The sequence below is a fragment of the Brassica oleracea genome, chromosome C3 (assembly GCF_000695525.1).
Source record: "Brassica oleracea var. oleracea cultivar TO1000 chromosome C3, BOL, whole genome shotgun sequence".
Taxonomy (NCBI): domain Eukaryota; kingdom Viridiplantae; phylum Streptophyta; class Magnoliopsida; order Brassicales; family Brassicaceae; genus Brassica; species Brassica oleracea.
In genome coordinates this window covers 62,583,827-62,592,453 of record NC_027750.1, presented here as the reverse complement: position 1 = coordinate 62,592,453, position 8,627 = coordinate 62,583,827, and the positions used below count along the sequence as shown (strand labels likewise).

At 33.9% G+C, this 8,627-nt stretch overlaps 1 protein-coding gene across 1 annotated transcript; it reads right to left on the bottom strand.

Moving 5' to 3' along the window:
• Positions 1-690: 690 nt before the first annotated feature.
• Positions 691-2,311, bottom strand: LOC106332092 (protein NRT1/ PTR FAMILY 1.1-like). The gene is made up of 2 exons (XM_013770564.1): positions 1,715-2,311; positions 691-1,591 (listed from the first exon to the last, which is right to left on the bottom strand). Exons 1-2 carry the CDS (start codon positions 2,272-2,274, stop codon positions 691-693), a joined length of 1,461 nt encoding a protein of 486 aa, XP_013626018.1. The 5' UTR covers positions 2,275-2,311.
• Between the last annotated feature and the right edge of the window lie 6,316 nt (positions 2,312-8,627).

Below are 8,627 nucleotides of genomic sequence, written 5' to 3'. Positions count from 1 at the left end.
AGAGTATTGCAAGCTCGATTTGCGATTGTCAAAAACCTGGTTCATACATTGAACAAAGAAAAGATAGGAAAGGCTATGAGAGCATGTAACATACTACACAATATGATAGTTGAAAATGAACGAGATGGATACATGCGGTACGATATATCTGAATTTGAAGAAGGAGACGTCAGCAAAAGTTCACAGGTAAAAACCGAGAGGCCTACAAATCTGAATAATCTCTTTCGCGTTCGGAATGATCTTCGTGATAGGCATATTCATGAACGATTGAAAAATGATTTATTAGAAAATATTTAGAACAAATTTGGTGATGAAGATTAATAATTAGTGTATCTTTATATTTAATCATTGTATCTTTATTTTTAATCATGCAATTAATAAAATTTCAATTTCAATTTAAAATTTTTTTCCTAAGGATTTTATCTTCGGAAACACCATTGGACGATCAGTTTGATTCGAATCCTTAACTATTCAAACAAAAACCAAAAAAAAAAAAAAGAATTAAACACTTTATTTGGGGTGTTAGGGTTAATGGTGCTCTAATGGGCTTATCAATCTCAAAATTTACGCTTTGTAAGCCCGATAAACTAGAATAAATACTTGCAAATTAAACTGTTATCAGTCTATCAAACCATATTACAAAATTTTGTATACAAATATATTAGATTATATAACACACACCATGCATCTTTAGTTTAATTTAACAGCTTCTTCTTGTTCTTCTCCTCTCACACCATTAACCTTATCATTCCTCAACTGGTCCATCGCGGGACCATACGACCAGCTACACACTATGTAATAAATGACATTAACGAAGCTCAAGATGGCTAAAACCCAATAGTAATAATCATAATGACCCTTGTTGATATTATCTTCAATCCAGCTCTCTCCACCCTTCTTTGAGCTATTCTTGACCACATTGAGGATCACACTAGCCAATATATTAGCCACTGCCATTCCTAGACCAAACAAGGCAGCCACAATGCTAGACATGCTTTTAGGAAACTCGGTATAGAAAAACTCCGTCTGTCCTATCCCGGTTAAGGCCTCTGCCAAACCGTGAAGCACATACTGCGGTACGAGCCACATCGCTGAGATGTTCACTATCCCGTTGGCGTTGTTTGCAAGTCCTTGGCTTATTGCGGTTCTCCTTCTGTAATGCTCGACAGTTGCGGAAACCGCCATTGCTAGGAAGGATATGAATAGACCTAACCCCATTCTGATCTTGACATTGATTCTAACCGGTTTGCCTCGGATCTTGGAAGCTAATGGGAGGATTGCACGGTCGTAGAGAACCACCCATGCTATTAGGGCTATGATTGTGAACATGCCAAAAGATCCAGGTGGGATTTTGAAGGTTGAATGGTCGCTCAAACGTCTATCCATTGAGTTAGCTTGAAGCAACTGAAACGAGTTCTGGCTCACGTTTATAGACATCATTATCCCCGTGGACCATACCGGTATCACCTTGACCAAAGCCTTGAGTTCCTCAACTTGGTCAGTTGTGCATACCCTCCATGGGTTTAAGGCCAAACCATCAGCACCAATGTCTTCCTCTTGGTTGCTTGATACACAAGCTTTATTCAAAAACCTAATTAATTGCAATATTTTGTCAAAACTCCTTAAACCCATCAAAAACGATGTATAAGTTTTTTTTACATAAAAAATCATTCTATTATTCAGATATATATAATACAAATTAATTTTATATTACCTCAATTTGTCACTTGGAGCTTTAAGTTCAGAATCGTTCAGGTGGTAATAACAGCCATATGAGTCATTCTGACCCGGTAACATTAACTTCCTGTTCACGTAAGCTGCAACAGCTACTTGAGCCAAACCAGTGAACAAACTCTCGGTCGCATTGCGTTTAACATAGAGAGGAGACGCCAAAACAAACAAGATACCCGCGGGTAGCATGAGAATCGCTGGGACTCCAAACCCTATTCGCCATCTCAAATGATCTTGAATGTAAACAATGACAGTGAAAGCGATCAAGACAGCAACCGATGAAGAAGCGTAGTACCAACCAAAGAAACTCTCAAGAACACTCTCGTACTTGGGATTCTCTTTGTTGTCTAATTGATCAGCACCAAAGGCTAGAGAACACGGCCTGATTCCACGAGATCCAATCGATCTAAGTGCAAACGCGAAATACAAAAGAGCCAACTGAGAAGATGTCGCTGCCGTAGAACTGCACTTGGTTACGGTAGATACTACACACGGTGATGGCTTCACTTGTGGTAACATCGCCGTTAGCCATAGAACCATCATCCCCTGTAACGTTCAATTCAAACAATTCATTAACAAAGACTTTATATCGGGGAAAATCGCATTTTAAACCCTAAGAGTGTCACATTCTCGCACTTTAAACATTGAACGTTATTAACTAGCATTTTAAACCTTGAAAGTGACATTTTTATCATAGAGGTTTACTTGTTTACCAAGTCAACGAGGTGACACGTGTCGGTTTCTTTCTTAAAAAATAAAATAAAAATAAAATACATAGAAAATTCGAAAAAATCAATTATTTTTAAAAAATTCAAAAAATATAAAAATAACATTTCAAAATAAAAAATAAAATAAAATATTTTAAAAAATTTAATTCAATTATAAACCAATAAATATATATAATACAATAACTTGAATGGTGATACTAGATTCTGTTTTTTAGGTTTTTATTTTTTTAAAAAAATTTATTTATTAATACTTAACTTATTAAATTTTTGTGAATCTAGAAAATATCTCATAGACCACTTAAAAATGTTTTTGACCTTAATTAAAATAATGTAAGTTAGTTTGAAATATAATTAAGAGATAGAGAGGTATGCCTTTAGATTTGTATATGTTAGGTTTTGGTATGAGTGGAGCTTCTTAGATAAGTAATATATAGTTTAATTTCTGTAAAGTTTGATTAGTTATTTATTTAATTTCAAAGTTATTTACTATTTTTAAGAACTTCACTTATAAGTTAATTTTTTTTAAAACAAACTTAAAATTACTAAAATAAATATCATTTTAATAAATAATACCAATAATAGGATTAATTTTGAAAATTTAACAAGTTAAGTATTAATAAATCAAAAAAATTAAAAAAAAAATTAAAAACCAAAAACGAGAATCTAGAATCTCCATTCAAGTTATTATATTATAGAAACATTTGCATTGCAGGTCACATTTCTACTTATTTATTACAACGTAGGTCACTTTGTTCTACAAGGTTACTTTCTTTAGAAATAAAGCTGATTCTTAACTAATTCAATTCTAAAGTAAATCTGTAGTTTCCTAACTAGACTAGGCAAGTGGCGGGATTTATTCTCAGCCATTGATTTTATATGTTTTTTCAATGGTTTGGATTCTCTATCACACATCTTAACAAATAAGAGAATTTTATTAATTTTCTTCTCTCATCTAGCGTCATCTTCTTCTTCTTGGCTGATTTTTTTCCAGATTTCATAAATCCAATTTCCATAAAAGGTATATTGTTAAATAAAGGGTGACGTTTAGAATTTAAAAATAACTAAAAAAGAATAACGGACGACGACGCGGCTAGCTAAACCGTAAACCCTAAATCTTAAATTCTAAACTCTAAACTTTAAATCATAAACTCAAACACTAAATCCTATACCCTAAACCCAAATCCTAGACCTTAAACCCAAACTGTATACCTTAAACCCAAACTATAAACCCAGACCATATATCCTAAATCTAAATCCTAGACCTTAAACCCAAACCTTATAGTGTCTAGGTGTAAGGTTTGGGTTTACCGTTTACGATTTGGATTTTAAGTCTAAAATTTGGGTTTACGGTATACGGTTTGGGTTTTGGATCTACGATTTGGTTTAGGGTATAGGTTTTGGATTTAAGGTTTACGGTTTGGGTCTATGGTCTAGGATATGGGTTTAGAGTACAGTTTGGGTTTAGGGTATAAGGTTTGGATTTTGAATTTAAAGTTTAGGGTTTATAATTTAAGATTTAGGGTTTACCGTTTAGTTATCGGTGTCATTGTCGTTAAAATTAACATTATTTTTTTTTTAGTTATTTTTAATATTTTTTAATTAATTATTTTCGTGACATTTTGATTGATTCTACAAATAGAAGTGAATTTAAAAGTTCAGGTGAACCTAACTTTGTTCTTAAGCTAAAAGGGGCCAAAAGAAGATTTTGACAGGCAAATCTAATAATTCATTACATGGCCCAAGAAGAAGAAGGAAAGTTATTCTCAATGGGTCTGCATGTGCGCGTGTTCTAAAACCACGTGCTAGGTTGCAGTTGTCATTTGCTTTTTTCTTTCCTAGAGCATCTCCAAACTAGGGCTATCGAACGGTCTGCCAGGGCTCAATTGGACATGACCAATTGGATCATTTTAGTTTTGGATAGTAATACGTGGTCAATATTGGACAATAGTCCAAATAAATGTCCAAGATTAATAGAGATCATGTCCAAATGGGCATGCCCATGGACACTCAATAACATTTATAATTATTTTTCAATTATTAGTTAGATTTTATTTTTAAATTTTTTAAATTATGTTTAATTTCCAAAATTATAAAAGTATTTTTTCTTGTCAAAACTATAAAACTATGTTCTCCTTTCAAAATCGAGAAATTTCATTTTTCCGCCAAAACCGAGAAATTTCATTTTTCTGCCAAAACTGAGAAATTGCGTTTTCCAGCCAAAACCGAGAAATTGCGTTTTCCCACCAATACCGAAAATTGCGTTTTCCTGATAAAACCGAGAAATTATGTTTTCCCATCAAAACCGAGATATTGCGTTTTTCCGCCAAAATCCGAAAAATTATGTTTACCTGCCAAAACCGTAAAATTACGTTTTCCTGCCAAAACCAAAAAATTGGGTCTTCCAGCTAAATCCAAGAAATTACGTTTTCAGCCAAAATTGAAAAATTGTGTTTTTCTGCCAAAACCGAAAAATTATGTTTCCCACCGAAACCAAGAAATTATGTTTTCCGCCAAAACCGAGAAATTATGTTTTCCGCCAAAACCGAGAAATTATGTTTCTCGCCAAAACCGAGAAATTGCATTTTTCTGCCAAATTTATGAAATTCATTTTTTCGTCAAAATTGTGAAATTATGTTTTCCGTCAAAATCGTTAATTTTTTATTTTAACGATAAAACTGTTTTTTTTGTTAAATTGTAAAGCTATGCTTTCTTTTGTTAAACTCATGAAAGTATGTTTTAAGAAGTTCATGGACACATATTGTCCATTTGGTTTTCGCCCAATTGAACCATGTACCAATTGGTCTTTTTTCCAGTTGGACCATTTATTAATTGGGCACATCCATATCCCGCCCAATATGAATTGGACTGGGCTAACCCATGGTCAGCCCGCCCAGTTGACACCTCTGTCTCCAACCCATATTAGATGAAAACATTTGAGCAAAAACACCGTATCTATTTTTTTTTTCTATTTTAGAGATCTCTATTATAGAGATGAGACGGAGATGGTGAAACGCATAAACTCAACTGAGTTTCTTCATTAATGCTTTAACATTTTTTAAAAAAAATTGATTAAAAATAAAATAAACATACCAATAATTTTTCAATAGCCATTAAAATGATGTCATTTTGTCCTGAGAATTTCTCAAAAACTTTTCAAAATCTTTCTTACTAAAGACGTATCTTCATTTCTCTCCTTTTTATTCTCTTTTGTTTTTTTCTTGTTTTATTATTCACCAGATATCCTACTGATACTGTCACTGCGCTTGCCCTTAATTTCGTCTGATTTCAGCTTAATAACACAACCACTCACTGTCACGGGGAGATATTTGCGCGTTTTCTTACTACCAAATGTGAATCTCGAGATTTTTCCCCCTGTACTTTCTAAAAGTTAGCAACTTATCTAGAAATCTAATTATATAAAGTAGTGTTTCCCCCCTCCTTAGAGTGTCACGTCATTAAGTAGAGGAAGGAAACGCTGACACGTGTCCGTAGATTTAAAAAAGAAAAACATCACCGACTGTTTGCTACTTCTTTTTCCGATCTCTTATTAGCTGCCTACGAAACCAGAAAGCCAAGCGTTTCGATCTCTTCATATACCTTACAATTCAGTTCTTCCTACCGCTTCATCTTTAATGTATAAGTGGAAAATTTCAGTCAAAGCCGAGATCTGATTCACACTTTATTTCTGCCACAGATCCTAACGCACGTACGGCAACGAAATGTACCAAGTATTCGCTCAAATCCAAGGATACATGTTCTTCAGTGTTCTTCATGTTTGCATCATAGAGATTGACTTCGGATTTTTCCTTCTTGATTTGAATCTCATGGTAAGACTCTTTATTTTCTTCAAGATTCTGTAGTTTCTGGAGATCTTTACAATTACAAGACCGTTGATCCAATCTAAGTTTTTAGTTCATTCTTCTGTTGCTAATAATTCAAAACTTTCTAAACAGCTGACCGTGTTATTAGCCACTACGATCGGAGCGCCTGGCAAACAACATGTAGTCTTTCGGCTCAAGCCAACTAAGATGTCCCTGACGACATGAGGTTCGGAAATTCAGATTAAAGTTTTTTCTCTTTAATCTTAGATCAGTAAAAGAGGAGTTTCTAATTTTTTTGTATATAACTAATAATTCTTTGAATAAATTTTTCTTTTTAATTTCTTTTAGTTAAGTACTTCTTGGGTTTGTTTCAGTTTTGAAACTTGAGTCTTTACTTCTTGAATAAAAAATAGGAGAGAGTGATGAAAAGATCTTCATTTGGTCACAAGATGAGACAGAGTTTCTATGATATCACTAACTCTCAAACTCAAAAGATGAGCTTAATCTTCAAGAAACCGGTTTAGCACCGAGTGGCCGGCTGATGAAGGTTGACATCTCATTCTGGATTTGAATGTCTCTAACTTGCGATCTCATTGTCTTAAATAAATTGACTGGATTTGATTTTGGTTTTATTTGAGATCAGGAGATGTAAAAGTATTGTCTTTAATCAATAAAAAAGTAAAACAATTGAGTAAGCAGATACCAGTTGTACATGGAGCAATACACAGTTTGCACACATGTCTTGGTTTAATTCAGGGTCCGATGCACCAAAGAAAACCATTCATTTTTATACATGAGATAAATTTTGCTAGAAACAAGGTGCAACCAGAACTTACTGCTCTATGCTCATATGTTTTGTCAGTTCTTCACTTCTTTGTTTAAGAATGGATATGTTTCAGGTGAAAGCTTTGCACCACGAGGTTACTTGCAAAAATGCTTTGCTTAAGGCTAAATGTTCTGAACAAGAGGTTTGGTTTCTTGCCTGTTATTTCTAAATCATCTTCTGAACTTATATATTAACCAACAAGTTGTTTACTCTTATAAATCATCTTTAGGTATTGCATTTACTTTCAACTTACGTCTGTATTTCAAACTAAAGTTGGATGTGTTTCTGATATTATTCACACTTTTAGGATCATAAAGATGAGAACCCACCCCCATAAAATGCACTAACAGCTGAGAATGTGCTTATGATTTTGGAACCGTTTGTACCAAAGAGAAGGTTATTCATTACAAGCAAATGTAGATATTTGTTCATGATCTTGCTTAAGAATTGCTATAACTATTGTTACTTATTTCATTAATTTATGATTATCTTCCTTTGTTTCCTTGATGGTTTTATCTTCCAGTCATAGTCACATCAACTGCACACAATGTTGAGGCAGGAAAAGAGAAACCTGAAAAAAATGTCTTTGATCTAATTGTTATATAGAGCTGAGTAACGTTTTATATTAATTTGATGTTGGTAGGGATTTGGGCTGGAATGTGTACAATACGCTATTTTTGATGGTCCAACATATGAGTGGGTTGTCATTAGCCGCCAGCCTAACCTTATTGGCAAGTAAGGTTTTGTTCAAGCTCAAGATGCATACACATGGTCCTAGCTGTTGTGTGTTTGATGAGAGTTTTAACTTCTTTATAGGTGAAAAGGACACTGTGGCAGTTCACACCTGTTCGTTGGGACAAAGACGATCGGCATCCACTGCAAGCCACTTGGCATGTTATTCAAGTACTCACTCTTTGCATCATCTTCTTGACAGTAGCGTTGAACACATTATTTCTCAAGTTTAGCATGTGGATCCCTTCAACAAACCCATTGATTCTCTATAGCCTGATCTTGTGGTTGCTCATAGCTAGAGCTAAAGCCCTGGAATCTGATTATGTCTTTGATGAATCTTCAGGGTACGTTTATATATTCTTCTCTCTTTCTCTCTTGATCTGTCGGCCACACTAAATGATTTTGATTTCCAGGTACTACTACAGCAGCAGGCTTAGTAGATGGCAAAGACTATGAGAAATAGAATAACCTCACTTAGGTATAAGACTGGTCACAAATTGGCAGGGTCTTCGAAAGTGGTTTGAGCACACATTGTAACTAATAGGTATTTGATTTAAATATTATTATTTTTGATAGATTAATAAATATGAAATTTCATCAAAAAAAAAAAACCCACCCGCAGATACTTCTCCAATATCACAAAATCAAAGATCGATAAAGAAAGCTAGGAAAATAGTTTCCCACATCAGTTATATCTCATACGTTCCAGGTTAAAGAAAAAACAAATAAGAAAATAAGATCAGAAAAACCTCATTCCCCCGCTATTTTATAAATCCTCACAAAAAACCC